Source organism: Lepidochelys olivacea, assembly GCF_965140295.1.
Source record: "Lepidochelys olivacea isolate rLepOli2 genome assembly, chromosome: 1".
NCBI lineage: Eukaryota > Metazoa > Chordata > Testudines > Cheloniidae > Lepidochelys > Lepidochelys olivacea.
Genome location: NC_140411.1, coordinates 18,761,852 through 18,777,862, shown reverse-complemented (window position 1 = coordinate 18,777,862; position 16,011 = coordinate 18,761,852). Strand labels below are relative to the sequence as shown.

The following is a 16,011-nucleotide window of genomic DNA, read 5'->3' as shown; positions in this document are numbered from 1 at the left end:
TCTTCTTTAGTCTTGGCTTGGGAATTTACTGAAGTTTCAAGATACAGACTTAGATTTACTTTTGAAGTTTGAAAATAGAGAATGGCAAAATCAGGGATGGATTTGATTTTGCAAAAGATGAAAAGGATGTTCTTGTGTCTGGTCTTGTGGCACAGGATTGCAGGCCAGGAGGTCTCGGTTCTGGTTCCCAGCTCTGCCTCTGACCGACTGTGGGACCTTGGGCACCTTCCCCTGTCTGTGCCTCATTTTCTGTCAACTGAGACTTAAGTGTTTGTAAAGAGCTTTGAGATCCTTGATGGTGCTATAGATGTTCCAAATGTAATTATAAAACATTTGAAGTTGAGTGGTTGTCTCTCGGTCACTCCCCATCCCCCCAACCAAAAGTATTAAGTAGTTTAGGATATATGGCTCTGGATTTGGCTGATCTCCATATATGTACAAACAAAACTGGGAAGGGGCAAGACTTTTCAAAACCCAAACCGGGGTATTTCAGACTAACGTGCCATTTGTTTAAGCTATCCATTACCATCAATCCATTATAAGAATTACAGATAACTTATTCAACTTTCTGCCACTCAGTAATTGAGAGAATGTTTATTTAAAACGTGCACATGAAAGAAAACCCAGATATCTCAACTTCTATATATCAGACTAACATTGCCTCACTAAAATAAGTAAGAAGATTAGATTAATTCAGTTGTTAATTACCCAATTCAAAGTGCAAAGTAAGGATTTAAACGAAACAGAGAATCATAGAATATTAGGGTTGGAAGAGACCTTAGGAGGTCATCTAGTCCAATCCCCTGCTCAAAGCAGGACAAACACCAACTAAATCATCCATCTGGTTAAATTTTGGATGGAGATATGTGATGATTAAGGCTACATTTATGTCACAGAGGTCATGGAAGTCACAGAATCTGTGATTTTCCAGAGACCTCCCTGACATTCTCTTCTTCAGCCCCTGGGGCTTCAGGACTCTGGAGCTGTCAGGCAGTGGGGCCCTGGCAGGGTTCCAGAGACAGGCGACAGCAGCGACAAGCAACAGGGGGGCCCCTGCAGATTTCCAGCAACAGGTGACAGACTCCTGAGGGGGCCCTTCTCAGGGTTCCAGCGATGGGTGACAGCCTCACAGGGGGTTGGGGAGGGAGTAGGATGCCGCAGGCGAGCGGTTGGGATGTACCATTTTCTCTTTGGGAAATATGGTCACCATGCAGCTCCCAGCTGCTGTGGGCGAAGGGAGAACCCCACAGCTCCCAGCCACAATGGTGGTGGGGGGAAACCATGGAGCCACAGCAGACAGGTCACGGCTTCTTTGAATTTTTGTTCATTGCCTGTGACCTGTCTATGACTTTTACTAAAAATAACCATGACAAAATCTCAACCTTAGTGATAACACAAGATGGAACCATGGTATTGACAGTATTTGGGCAGTGAATTCAGTCTTCGCACCTAAACAGACACTGATGCAGACTCATTATTGGAGTACAGCTTTACTAAATTAAGATTTGGTCTTTTGAATCCAGCAGATCAAAAAGTTTCATACATATTTTTTGCACTGTCAGCAAAATAATAAAGAATGTACATAGACATAAAAAACCTAACTTTATATATATATATGCACACAGGGATGTGTGTCAGTTCATATATATGTGTGTATACGCATACTTAGAAGTGAACATTCTTAAATGCTGTATATGTATATGTGTAATATCCTATACATATAAATATATGGTCCATCATTCTAATTCCATGCACAACTGCACTATAACCATTGTGGTTTATAAGATCACGCTTCATAGATGCATGACTCACTGGCTTCATTCATGTTTCCATATGTATGTAGAAACATAGCAAAGCAGACATTCCTAGAGACATTGCAGGACAACCTCATTGAGATGGACATTCTCACCTCCTCCCGACATGACGGTGCTTACAATGATGGGTATGTGACACGTATGTGGTCTTCCTGTTTACTGTACAGTCATTATGATCTTTGCATGAAAGCATTTGGTCACTTCAGTGACGTTTTAAGGGCAATGCCATTTTTTGCCTCTTCTAACATGGCTTTAAAAAATGAAGTTCCTGAGCTTGGAGCACAGCATCCTGTACATATTAATGGCAGCCTCATTAATATGCTGATGATCCATAGCATCTCATTGGCTTTCTTTGCCATTTTGAAAATCATTTCATTAATAAGATGTATCTGTAGCAATTTACAGTCTTTTATAAACGAAGGTTACTAGGATTTCAGTGAAGACATTAAACTACTATGAGGCTGGCTGAACAATACTGCAAATGTTAAACTGATATTTTCCAGGTTCATTGCCTAACAAATCATCATCAGCTGCAATACTGCTTGTTATATTTGTACACTGCAGATGCAGCTTCCGTGGGGACCAAATAAAGCTGTAGCAAAATATAGTAAAGAAATGAATTAATAGTGGAGACACTGCTGCAAGAATTAAAGTTTTAACATAGACGAATAGTGGAAATAATGAGTCATGCTCTAGCAACCATTATTTTGTACAGTTAATGGGTTTGCCAGAAGTAGCATAAACGTTGTTTTAAAAGAAAATCCACATCACTTTATACTGCACAAATCGTTCCATGACTTTTCTTCACAACAATGTTTCTGCATGTGAGAGTTTTTCCCTATTATTACATGTGTGTCTTTGAGATGGAAACCTTGGGCCACATGCTCAACTGGCATAAACCAGCATAACCCCATCGACTTCGGTGGGGCGGTACTGATTTATCACTGCTCAGGATCTGGCCAATAAAATCATGACTAAAAATACTAGTTGCATTGGACCTGATTCTGATCCCACAGTAGTGGAGTTACTCCTGATTTACACTGGCCTAGAGAGAGGAGAATCAGGCCTACCACCCAAGCTACTACTGTTTCTCCTTCCTTTCCCTTCACTCCTGAAGAAAATCCAGGAAAAGAGGGATTCGGGTGCCTTAACGTTCTCAAGAGCTTTTCCTGAAAATTGTAGTCTTCATTTACAGTTTGTCCTAACTCCCATAGAAATCAATGGGATTCTTCCCTCTGACTTTAGTGAGACTTGCTCAAGGTCCTTACATTGCTGTCTCCTAAGCCACACAAAAAACAAGTAGGCTAAAATATGGCTGCTGTCAAAGTGTTGGGATGGAAAACTAGGAACACTGTGACATTTTGGCACCGTGAAACGACCTGATCTCCCTTTTTCCCATCTCCACACAGCAAAAAAAACCCCAAAAACGAAAACAAAACAAAGTTCTCCTGCAGCAATCAGTATATTTGGGTACATTTTCATGTTCTCCTCCACCTCCAACTTGCTCCCATTAAAATTCAATTGAAAGTTTCAGTGGGAACAGGATCAGGCCCTCAGTCCTGCCTGCGTGAACTGATCTGTCCTAGCAGTGCTTGGGATCTCTCATTTCACTGTAATGTGAGCTTTCCCGTGGAGATGTCTCTTTCTGTCAAAGTGTTCTCTGCAGTATTGTTGGCACTGTGACGTTTTTCTTTTACTCTGTGTGACTTGTCTGTTCTTTATTCTTCTCTTCTGTGCATGGCATCTGTGTATTTACAAATCATTGTGTGAAGCTGCTTTCTTCACTCAGGAAGCAGCCACCGTCCCTAAGCTTTGAATTCTGCCTCTGCTTTTATTTTTGTGAAGAGTCACCTACTCTTTGTCTTTCTTCCCTCAGGCACTTCCTGTTTAAACCCGGAGGCACCTCTCCCCTCTTCTGTACAACATCGCCGGGATATCCCCTGACGTCCAGCACTGTGTACTCACCTCCCCCTAGACCCCTTCCCAGAAGTACCTTCTCTAGGCCTGCCTTTAATCTGAAGAAACCCTATAAGTACTGTAACTGGAAATGTGCTGCTCTGAGTGCCATTATCATCTCAGTCACGCTGGTGATCCTGCTTGCTTATTTTATCGGTAAGCATATTTCACTTTTCAGCCTTTTTATCCTCTACCCTCAGCACCAGTGTTGCTAACATTTGGGAACTGCAAGACCAAGTTGGTTACACCCATAGTAACTAACAAGTAAGACTTCGTGGGGCTTGTCTAGATGGAGAGTTAGTGTGTGGTAAGCTGAGGTGTAAATCTACAGTACACTAGTCTGCCATGCGCTAACTGGCTGCATGGACAATGCAACTGCTCACTAAAAGTTTCTAGTGTGTTTTGACATATTCCAGTCTCAAATAGCAGCAAATCAGTGTGCACTAGTGAACTTTTAGTGTTCAGTGGCCGGGTCCATATGGACCATTAGAGCACAGCCGGCTGGTGCACTGTGGATTTACATGCCAGCTTGCTGTGCACTAACTCTCTGTCTGACAAGCCCTGAAACCCGTGTAAGCCCATTGACTTTGATGGGTGTTGCAATGTTGGGCTCACTTCATTTAATAGTACCACCAAAGTTTAATAGAACCTATTCCATATGCTGTATGTAAAGAGTTTGAATTGTTCCTTTTTTGCTGGAGAAAGTGTTGGAATCAGCTAGAATGAGACAAGCCCACCTACAATAAAGCATAGTAATGAGACCGGGGTCCCGATTGTGCTCCCATCAAAGTCAGTGGGAGCTGAGTCAGACTCCAAATCCTGAAATGTTGGTCCTGTTCTTACTCCGGCAAAATCTCCACTTGGCTTGGAGCTAAATGTTGCTTGTCTTACTCACGCGAGTAATTTTATTGAAATCAATGGAACTACTTGCATGAATAAGAGGAACAGTCTGAGAGTTTTAGTTGACTGAGGAAATAGTTCAGGGGCTTTGGCTCAACAGGACATTTTGAGGGTTAGTGGAATAAATTAACTTTGAAATACAGAAGATATGGAAAATTTGCTGTCCTGTTGCAGCTGTGCAATGGCATTTTTGTTTGAATTTTGCCTGGTATTACCTTTCATTTCCCTTCCTTCTTCGCTGATAAACCTGGTATTAGTTTATATAGGTTCTTTGCTAGACTCCTCTTTTAAAATGGCAATGATACAAACTGTTGTGTAGCCAGAGGTGAAAGTGCCTGTTCTGTGTGGCACAAACAAGCTGTTGTCTTGGATTTCACTGTAACTTCCTGTAGGCTAATGATCTGTAAAATATTGCGATTAGAGCTAGCAAATCGTTACCTGGATTGAAAGATTTTTCTCTTTCATTTCATACGTGTATAATTATTACTACAGTTACCACCAATGTTCAGTTTCACCATGTTCCCTTTATGTGTGCTGCTCTAATGACTCAATCTTTTCCACTGCTGACTCGTATTATACTTCAGTCACTTTTGTGCCTGCTATAATAGGAGCAGAAATGATTAATTAACCAGCATTAAATCAGTAACAGTTTGATGGAATGTACAGTCAGTTTTCATCATTTGCTACTTATGTTTGAGCCTGTCTGTCTCATTTATCTAGCATTCTCCTTATGCTCTGAACAGGGTTCCATTGGACATTATCTCTCTGTGTCAGAGGTATCTCTTCATAGCTCACTTAAAACTTTGGTGTCCATTAATTATGACTGTGGATGTGTATATACTTTTGCTGTGTTACAGATAGGTCAGGAAGGCTGGCTTGCCCCTTAATGGTCTCCTGTTCAGAAAACTTTTCCAGCAGTTTTGAAAAGAGGAGAGTCCTGATTTAATTCATAGTTAATATGGTTAAAAATTATGTCCATGGGTTATGCTTTAGATCCTTTTTTTCCCATTTGGATGAGTCCTGTGGTATCTGCCAAGCACTGTGTGTGACTGGCAAGGTGCCAGGAATGCTGATCAGGTTGAAGTCGTAATTATGGGTCATTATTGCTAATTTCTAAAGGAACTATCAATTATTAAAAATAAAATGCATCAGTTCAGTACAGCATAAACATATTTAACAAAGAGTGTCACTGCCAGGCCCACTGATTTAATCAGCAGGCAAAAAAGCAGGTATTTAATTAGATTTTGATGAAAAAATGTGTTTAATTTGAAGTATAATCAATTATTAATTACTGTAATGAGAGACTCTGATTGGATTTACTAATTAACTCATATAAAAATTATGAATAACCTTTTCATTTGTAATTATTTTCTACATCCTGTCAAGTTGCAGATAAGAATTGTATCACCTACCAAAAAAAAATTTACTTCGACCAACTTCTGACAAGATAGGTTGTATCCTGATCAAAATTATGACGTTTTTAATAACAATGCATTTTTTTATTTTCTGGTCTGTTTACAAAATAAGTGCTTATTTATTGTTAGATCACTGATATGTATGTAGTTTTGTATTCATGCTGAGTAGTAGCTCACTCCTATTGATTTCCTTAAGACTGTTTGAATTGTTAAGGTATTGTTGAACATGAGTAAGTGTGGCAAAATATAGCCCTTATTATGTCTAGTGAATGTTGATAACTTGGCCAGTTGCCACTGGCTCTTGATAGTTAAAGTAATTATGGAAATTCTCTTTTATGACCATTGGCCCAATCCAAAAGAAGTTGAAGTCAATGGAAAGTCTCCCATTAAAGTGAGCAAGCTTTGGATCAGGGCCCATGGCAGTGGTTTGGAGTTTAATTCTCTTTCATCCACCTAGCAGTTGGTACTAATGCTCCAGTCCACTGGGAAAGGTAGTGCACCTGAATGCCATTCACAGCACAGTCCTCCATTCAAATTAAAACAAAAACAAAAAAACTAGAGCCAGAGACTTCATGAACTCCATTAGGGACTTTGCTATTGCCAATATGTTTTACGTGACAGGTGCTCAGATGTGCAGCAATACAATGGTGATGTGCAGCAATACAATAATGGTGATGTGCAGCAATACAATACAGACACACAGATATTAGAGAGACAAGGTGCGTGAGATAATATCTTTAATTGGACCAACTTCTGTTGGTGAAAGAGACAAGCTTTCAGGCTTACACAGAACTCTTGCTTAGTTCTGGGATGGAGGGATGGATAGATCGATCAGCATGAAAACAAAGAGCCATTTGGACCTTTTTGAAACTCTTTGCAGGAGACAGTTGCGTCTTTTAAAACACATCTGTAGCATCCACTATGTCATCTATTTAAGACTGAAAAGCCATAGAGCAGCAGGTGTATTTCCAAAGAGTTTATGCTCTTTAATAGTCTGTGGCTTATTTATCTTGCTGTTCTTTCATTTCAAAGATCTGGGGGTGGGGGGCAATCAGGAAAGAAGCAAGAGTCCATATAAACTTAATGACTGGCACCATGTGTAAACATTGTGATCTAGCTGAAGCTTTTGCAGGATTGAATCACTGGTTTTCAGAGATAATGGCAAACAAAATAGAAAAAAACCTATTAAGCATCAGAGGCTATTTTTCATTGGAATTAACCAGCTTTAAATTCACTTTCTACTATCTTTTCAAATATTCATTGAGACTACACTAAGTCAATTGCAACAATGCACACCAATAGCAGTGCACTGCATGCACTGACAGCTAATGCAAAGGAAGAGCCTTATAGACAAATCCTGAAGACACATCAGAGGCTGGTCTTGTAAGGTGCATACACCAAAGAGAAAACTGTATTAGGTCAAGGCTGCAACATGAAAACTGCTAGAGCAGTGAAATCAGAGCCACTAAAAGGAAAGACTTCGTTAGGCAGCCTGTAACTAATCTGCAAATTTGCTGTTCCTGGAGGTCATGGAAATACATGTTGTGGCTGTAATTTTAACAGAAATTTTCATTTGGGGAGAGTTTGTACTATTTTCAGTTATACAAGGTATGGCAGTAACAAGGATGACCAAATCCTGTGCTCCAGAGTATTAAACTGTGTAGCTGGTTGGGGGAGTCAGGAAGGAATTTTTTTCTCCCATGTACAAAAAGGTACAAGTGGCCAAACTCCAAATCCTGCCTCTTTTTCTGCAGGCTTGGAGGGCTTTGCTTGCACTGGAACAAGTCTGGTTCCACTGTGCAGTAACTGAATAGAATTTGGGGACCCCACAAGCCACAGGGCACTGCTCTGTAAGAGCTCCATATCTAGAGACTTTTAGGGGCAGGGTGGAGTAGATGGATCTCCTGCTGTGCAGATATGCTGCCCATTGAGTCCGCATATGTGGTAGGATTGCCAACTTCCTAATTGCACAAACCTGCACACCCTTGTCCCGCTGCCTTCCCTGAGGCCATGCCCCTGTCTGCCCTTCCTCCAAGACCCCGCCCCTGCTCACTCCATCCCCCCTCCCTCCGTAGCTCGCTCTCCCCACTTTCACTCACTTTCAGCAGGCTAGGACACGGGATTGGGGTGCGGGAGGGGGTGAGGGTTCCAGCTGGGGATGTGGGCTCCAGGGTGGTCCAGAAATGAGGTGTTCAGGGTGTGGGAGGGCATTCTGGTCTGGGGCACGGGGTTGGGGTGTGGTAGGAGGTGGGGCTGGGGATGAGCAGGTTGGGGTTGCAGGAAGGGGCTCCAGGCTGGGGCCAAGGGGTTCCCTGGCCAATGAGCGCTGCAGAAGCAGTGCTTGAGGCGGAGGCAGTGCATGGAGACCTCCTGGCCATCCCTGCACCTAGGAGCCAGACATGCTGTCCGCTTCCAGGAGCTGCGCGGAGCCAGGGCAGGTAGGGAGCCTGCCTTAGCCCCGCTGCACCACCCACCAGACTTTTAGCAGCCTATTAAAATCTCCTGGATTGCTTTCAATAGCCCCCTGGAGATCGAGGCCAATTGTGGTAGACTCCCAGCCAATCCAGGAGGGTTGGCAACCCTAATATGTGGTAGGAACAAGGGTTTCTGGGACAGCTCTGTGGAGAAGCTTTGCTATCAGTCCACATCTTGGGAGGAAGAATTCTGTCCCCATAGAGATCATAGGCATTAGAAATGGAAAAGACTTGTTAGATTATCCAGCTCTCTCATGTCCACCAGCTGCTTGGCTAGATACTAGGAATGGTATTGGCTTCTAAGTGAATTAGGGATGAAGAGTAGTTGCTTTCATCTGAAACAGAAGAAGTATCTTCCTGATCCAGTTACCAAGCCAGATGGATGTATAATTTGATGTAGTAAAGCACTTGCTATTTTCCTGCATTTTAAGCATGTGCTGCGGTTGCATTTCACAAACAGCAAAAGAGATGTGCATTTGATTCAAATTAAAGATACGGATGGAAAATGTATTACAGAGCCAAAACAGCCACTCATTTGATTGGAGTCAGATCTCTCTCTGCTATTTCAGCTCTCCATTTATTTAAACTCCTTACAAGCCACTTTTTCACTTAGAGCTGCATTGCTCACGACCTGCAAAAGGCTTCAACAGTAAAACGGTTCCAGCAGTGTGATGTGTTTATAAAGCAGCTTTCTTTCTGTTGTTTAAAGATTGTCCCAAAAGCTAGCTTGGGCTCCGTTTATCTTTGATCCTTTGACACTGTGTACTAACTCTAGTTCAACTCAGCGTTCCGAAGTTTCTAAGTATCTAGCTATGCATTTCTGAGGCAGCAATTACCATGGTGTCTGGGCACCGCCTGAGATCAATAGGAAAGTCACTAATGCTTCATTCTTCAGCTTGTGCTGGCTTTATTTAGCCTATGTTTATACTGAGATATTAAGGCTTTCTTTCACTCACCCTAAAATATAGGCCAATATTTTGCCCTACCAATACATTTCCTTCATTTTCTTTTTTCACTTTTCTTTCCTAATCCAGGATTAAGGGTTTTGTTTGTCTTCTTTTAATTTACAGGACCCTTTCCATTCCTTATTTCCATCTAATCTCAGCTAAGAAAGACACAAACAACACACCAAAGGATCCTTTCTGGCAAAGCCTTTATACATTGTGATCTGTTTTTTAGAGCAGGGGACTTGGCATCACAATTCAATTTACATTTGTGTCCTGAAATTATTTCATGGGTAGTGTGAGACTTAATGAATGAATATGTGCAAAACACTGAGACCTAGTGGTGAAAGGTGCAATAAAAGAGCAAGTATTATTATTATTCACCCACTATTATGGTATAACACCTATATTTAGACCTAGATTAGATTTTTATTGGTAAATTGCAGTAAATGTTGACTTTATTGTACACACACATTGAAAAAATATTTTCATTGATAATAATAGAAATCTACAGATAAACCAAGTGAGAAAAATGCTGCTTGAAAACTTATTAGAGTCAGAATCCAGTGATTTAAACTTTGGAATTAAGCTTGTTTATAAATGGATTAGCAAATGAATAGTAAAAAAAGATATGATTTGTTATTTAAGGATACTTACTCTGTGTATTTTGACGTGCGATGTTGATGATTTTGTTTTAACAGTTTAGAAAGCTTTAACTCTTGAATCTCAGCATCTACTGTCATTAAATAGTTGTCTTTTTGTGGGCTCTTCTCCCACCCCTCCCCCAAATTTCCTGCAAATATGAAAATTTAAATAGTTAAAAATAATGGTTAAAAATGCTTAAAATCCATAGTTTTGCACAATTGTGAAATTTTAAATCTAAAAAATGCTTATAAATAAACAACAATATTATCCATTGAAGTTATAAAAAACATTGATTGAATTCTGCCAAGCCTACTTATAGTGCCTAAAGAGCACAATCAGGTTGGGCCCCATTGTGCTAAAAGTTGTACAGACATAAAATGAATGACAGTCACTGCATCAAAGAGCTTACAGTCTAAATTAAATGTGTTTTCTGTCTGTCTTTTCAGTTTTTTATACAGGTGCCCATCACCAAATCATCTGAGCACCTCCCAGAGACAAATGACAATAGATATTTTTAAAAGTATTTCAGAATAGCAGCCGTGTTAGTCTGTATTCACAAAAAGAAAAGCAGTACTTGTGGCACCTTCGAGACTAAGAAATTTATTTGAGCATAAGCTTTCGTGAGCTACAGCTCACTTCATCGGATGCATCCTTTTTTTAAAAGTATTGTAATTCATAACCTCCTGTATTATCAGTATGAGAATGATGGCCTGCTTCTTCTCTGACATACACCAGTATTAAACAGGATCAGCTTCATTTACAGTAAAACTGGTGCAACTGAGATTGAAATCAGTCCAGAGTATCCGACCCATGCTGTCTGGTCCCATAAAAATCAATGGCAAAGTCCCCATAGATTGCAGCAGGATCTGGATTGGGCCCTAGGAAAGTCTACAAACAAAAACTGTTCTGATTCTGGAAAGTGGTCTGACTGAAAGCATAATATATCAACTGGATGCTGACCCTTCAGTCTGGTGTTAAGTGATCTTGTTGATAATCTCACCCCTGAGATTCACATTTTACCCATGTGAATTACCTCTGGGAACCAGAGGCATGAAAAGAACTCCAACTAAATGGAAAGATGCCATCAAAATGGAGCTATTGACTGACCCTTGAAAAATGCTTTATCAAGACAATTTAGAGGAACCCCTTATGTTTTTTGTCCTACAGTAAGGATGGTGGGGAAACTCTGAGCCCTTTCTTCCTGTGGGCTAGCCACCTTCATACTCCGCTCTTATTAAGGAATAACACTTAAGGCAGCTGCTATGTGTAATGTGTACAAGATACAAGTTGAGTAGAACTGAGCAAGAGCAAGCTGCCTGCAGGGATCTGGCAATGGATGTTTTCACTGGGCAGTTCTAGGGTGAATCACTTTAATTTTTAAAGAAAAGGAAGACTTGTGGCAGGTCGTGAGCTACGGCGGATCCACTGAATGTACCCGATGAAGTGAGCTGTAGCTCACGAAAGCTTATGCTCAAATAAATTGGTTAGTCTCTAAGGTGCCACAAGTCCTCCTTTTCTTCTTGCGGATACACTCTAACACGGCTGCTGCTCTGTCATTATGCAAGGCATTTAATGTTTAAGTCACTTTATCAGCTTCCCCCTAAAGTTATGTAAAATACATAAGGCTCTCTAAAGTGCAGATCAGTACATCACTATCTCAGAGAGCGCAGAGGAGGCTGCACTTTAGGACTGTACTTGTAAGAAAGGCAGCAATCATTAGGGAGAAGAAACAAGCAAAGGACAAAAATTTGCCAGGGCAAGTCCTTGTCAGTCATTCCCTTCACACTTTATCTTCCTTTGCTGGTGCTTTAGTAAAAAGGAAAAGGAGGACTTGTGGCACCTTAGAAACTCACAAATTTATTAGAGCATAAGCTTTCGTGAGCTGCAGCTCACTTCATCGGATGCATTCAGTGGAAAATATAGTGGGGAGATTTTATATACACAGAGAGCATGAAACAATGGGTGTTACCATACAGACTGTAACAAGAGTGATCAGGAAAGGTGAGCTATTACCAGCAGGAGAGCGCGGGGCCGGGGGGGGGGGACCTTTTGTAGTGATAATCAAGGTGGGCCATTTCTAGCACTTTACAAGAACAGTAGGAGGGGAAATAAACAAGGGGAAATAGTTTTACTTTGTGTAATTACACATCCACTCCCAGTCTTTATTCAAGCCTAAATTAATTGTATCCAGTTTGCAAATTAATTCCAATTCAGCGGTCTCTCATTGGAGTCTGTTTTTGAAGTTTTTTTATTGAAGAATTGCCACTTTTAGGCCCTTAATCGAGTGACCAGAGAGATTGAAGTGTTCTCCGACTGGTTTTTGAATGTTATAATTCTTGACATCTGATTTGTGTCCATTTATTCTTTTATGTAGAGACTGGCCAACCTATCCTGAAGGATGACCCATCACTCTCTCACAGATCTTGGGAGACAGGCCAGTCCTTGCTTAGAGACAGCCCCCCAGCCTGAAGCAAATACTCACCAGCAACCACACAACACACAACAAAAACACTAACCAAGGAACCTATCCTTGCAACAAAGCCCGTTGCCAACTGTGTCCACATAGCTATTCAAGGGACACCATGATAGGGCCTAATCACATCAGCCACACCATCAGAGGCTCGTTCACCTGCACATCCACCAATGTGATATATGCCATCATGTGCCAGCAATGCCCCTCTGCCATGTACATTGGCCAAACTGGACAGTCTCTACATAAAAGAATAAATCAGACAAATCAGACGTCAAGAATTATAAAATTCAAAAACCAGTTGGAGAACAGCAGCTTTAAAATAAAGGTATTAAAGATACAAGATCTGACTTTTGAGCTACTTTTGTGGAGTTCAGTTTATTCAGATGGGTGTTGGGGAACTAAATGTAGTCACACTGGTATAGATGGTTCACTTTATTTCAGCCCTAACCAATGTCTGTAACCTGACATTAACAGCGTTGGAGTCATGGAACTATATGGTTGTATGTAAACTGTTAAAAGAAAAAATCTCTCTTTGTCAGAAAATATGGCTTAAAAAGAAATAGACGTTATCTTCTGTTTTAGCAGCAGCTCAACACAACAAATAATATAAAAATATTTTAAAATTAATCTAAAAATGGAAGTGTTGTCCAAGAAGCCAAATGGCTCCAAGTATAAAACCTAAAAAGTGCTTTGAACTTTCATAATTATAATGCATGCTCATTTTATAGCTCAGATTCCAGAGTTTTAAAAGGATAAAATCTTGGCTTTTTCCATGTTCATGAAAGCCACATACGTTCCCAAATCATTGCACTGGAAACTGACAGTGTTCATGTGGTCACATTTTTGTGGGACTCTTCATGCGAGCATGTTGAACTGCTTACCAGATACTAAAAAGCAATACATTTTATAAAACACACTCTGAAAATGGAGGTGTAATATGCAAGGGCAGCAAGTTCTGAAACCAGGTCATTGAATTCCTACTTGCAGAAACAGTCAACTGTCCTTCAGAAGTACATTGGGAAGAATGCTGATTAAGCACATCTCATTGAGCCTGATCCAGTGCTTACTGAAATCAGTGGAAGGACTCCCATCTTCTTCAATGGACCCATCTACAATGGGCTTTTCACAGAATTTAAGGCCACAAGGAACCATTACATAAACTAGTCTGATCTCCTGTATATCATAGACCATAGAATTTCACCCAGTTACCCCCGTATTGAGTCCAATAAGTTGTGTTTGACTAAAGCATATCTCCCAGGAAGACATCCAGCCTTGATTTGAAGATATCAAGAGATGGAGAATCCATCACTTCCCCAGTAGCTTGGTCCAGTGGTTAATCACCCTCACTGTTAAAAACGTGTGCTGAATTTCTAATTTACATTTGTCTGGCTTTAGCTTCCAGCCATTGGTTCTTGGTATGCCTTTCTCAGCTAGATTAAAGAGCACTTTAGCACCCAGTGTTTTCTCCTCTCAAAGGTACTTATACACTATAATCAAGTCACAACCAAATCTATCCGGTACTGCTGATTTAAAAAGGTCTGTTCCCAGTAGAACTTGTATAACATCCTCTTTAGTTATTAATAGACTGAAAAGTACTTTTTCATCCTCATGTGATATGAGTGCATCATCCTGCTTGTTTTCAAATACAGAATAGAAATATTTATAGAATACTTTTGCCTTTTCTAAATAATTATTAACAATTGTACCTTCTACATCTAATAGTGGTCTATTCTATTAGTAGTATTTCTTTTGTTCCTAGTATACTAAAAAAGCTCCTTATTGTCCTTAGCCCAGCCAGCCATGGATTTTTCCTTTACTATCTTTAACTTCCCTTATCAATTTTCTGCTTGTCATAACTTCTGATTTTTGTTTATTTGTAACTATTTCCCCCTTTTTTCAATTTTTTTTATTTCTAATTTCTGCTTTCACTTTGCCACTGAGCCAGGATGGGCTTTTAGCCAAAGTTGTCTTGTTTCTTGATTGGAGAATTGTGGCTTTTTGACCATTTAATAAACTCTTCTTAAAGAACTCTCAATTTTCATTCATATTTTTGGGTCTAAATTTTTCCGCCCAATCAATTTTGCTCATAATTTTCTGCAGCTTTGGGAAATTAGTCCTTTTGAAACACCAGATACATATGATAGTGTTAGGGACTATCCTCTGCTTGCTCATATTGAACGTAATCAGGTCAATACCAGGTTTATGTGAAAGAGAGACACTCTACAGTTTTAATATAATAAGAATATGGTCCAGATCCTCCAGCTTGATCAGATGCACTTGGTGTCTTGGGGGAAAAGATGGCACTAAATCACCTTTGCCATTCCCCAGTATTGGGACTGTAGGGTGCTGGTCTAGTTTCCCATGCATGACACAGCAGCCATTTTAAAATCAACTTTCAGCTACCTCCTGATTAATTAACATACTACCTCTGTCTCAAGCATTTAGACTTCTGATCAATCCGTCTGTTTATTTACTTATTATATGGCCCTCATCAACATAGTATCTGTAAAAGTCCTACTTAGCAACTTTGTCATCTCATGACAGACCTAAAAGCTACTGCCTCCATGCTTTAGAGGAAGCATCTATGTTTCTGGCCAAATTCAGACCCTGCATAAACTGTTGCAACAACATGGATTTGCAACTACTTACATCAGGTCTGAATCTGGCTCTTGATCGATGACCTGTTTTAAAAAGCACATAGTTGATTGCAGAAGATAGGAGGAGGCGGTTCAGAGTGGTATTTTTCATCAGTCTTCTAAAAACAAATGTAAGAAGGCTAATTTATGGGAGCCAGATTAAGACGACCACTGTAAGTGCTCTTTCCCATATTATTACTGCCACTCGTTTTTCAGGACCTGCTCAGAATTCAGATGATACAGTTAAAAAACAATGGACCTGCTTCTCCGCAGCCTTGCCCTTTGTGTCGTCATTTATACCTTAGCAAAGTGAATGCAAAATGCTGCCAACAATGTGAGTGCATGGATGATTCTCATTTCATAGCATTTTAAACTCAATCCATACATGTGTAAATGACTAGTCAAGGTGCAAGGCAGTGGAGAATCAGACCCTGTGTCTGCAGACAGCCCGAGCATTTTGAAGCGGAGTAGGGTTTAGTTAGCCCAGACCAGGTAGTAGAGAATGGCAAAAGGGTTTTCTATGTTTAGCCTCTGTAGCTTTTTATTATTATGACACATGACATCATTATGAGGCTCTCATCACACTTAGAGAGTGAAAAACCATGCATAGTGCAGTTTTCACCAATATAACAGAGATCACAATTTGTCCCAATAGCAGCAGTAGCTAGAGCCTTGTGAAATGACTTGTTTTTGCTTAATGAGTATGTGTGTGTGCAAGCAATTATTTTTGTGAATGCAATGGGCCCTTGCTAAT

The 16,011-nt window shown here is 40.4% G+C and overlaps 1 protein-coding gene across 1 annotated transcript in view; it reads left to right on the top strand.

The window, feature by feature from the left end:
* Positions 1 to 16,011, top strand: part of TENM4 (teneurin transmembrane protein 4) — a 2,254,482-nt gene that overhangs the window by 2,007,740 nt on the left and 230,731 nt on the right. The window contains exons 12-13 of the mRNA XM_084644861.1: positions 1,844 to 1,942; positions 3,691 to 3,926. Coding sequence (XP_084500987.1) covers positions 1,844 to 1,942; positions 3,691 to 3,926 — 335 coding nt within the window. The remainder of the gene's footprint in view (positions 1 to 1,843; positions 1,943 to 3,690; positions 3,927 to 16,011) is intronic.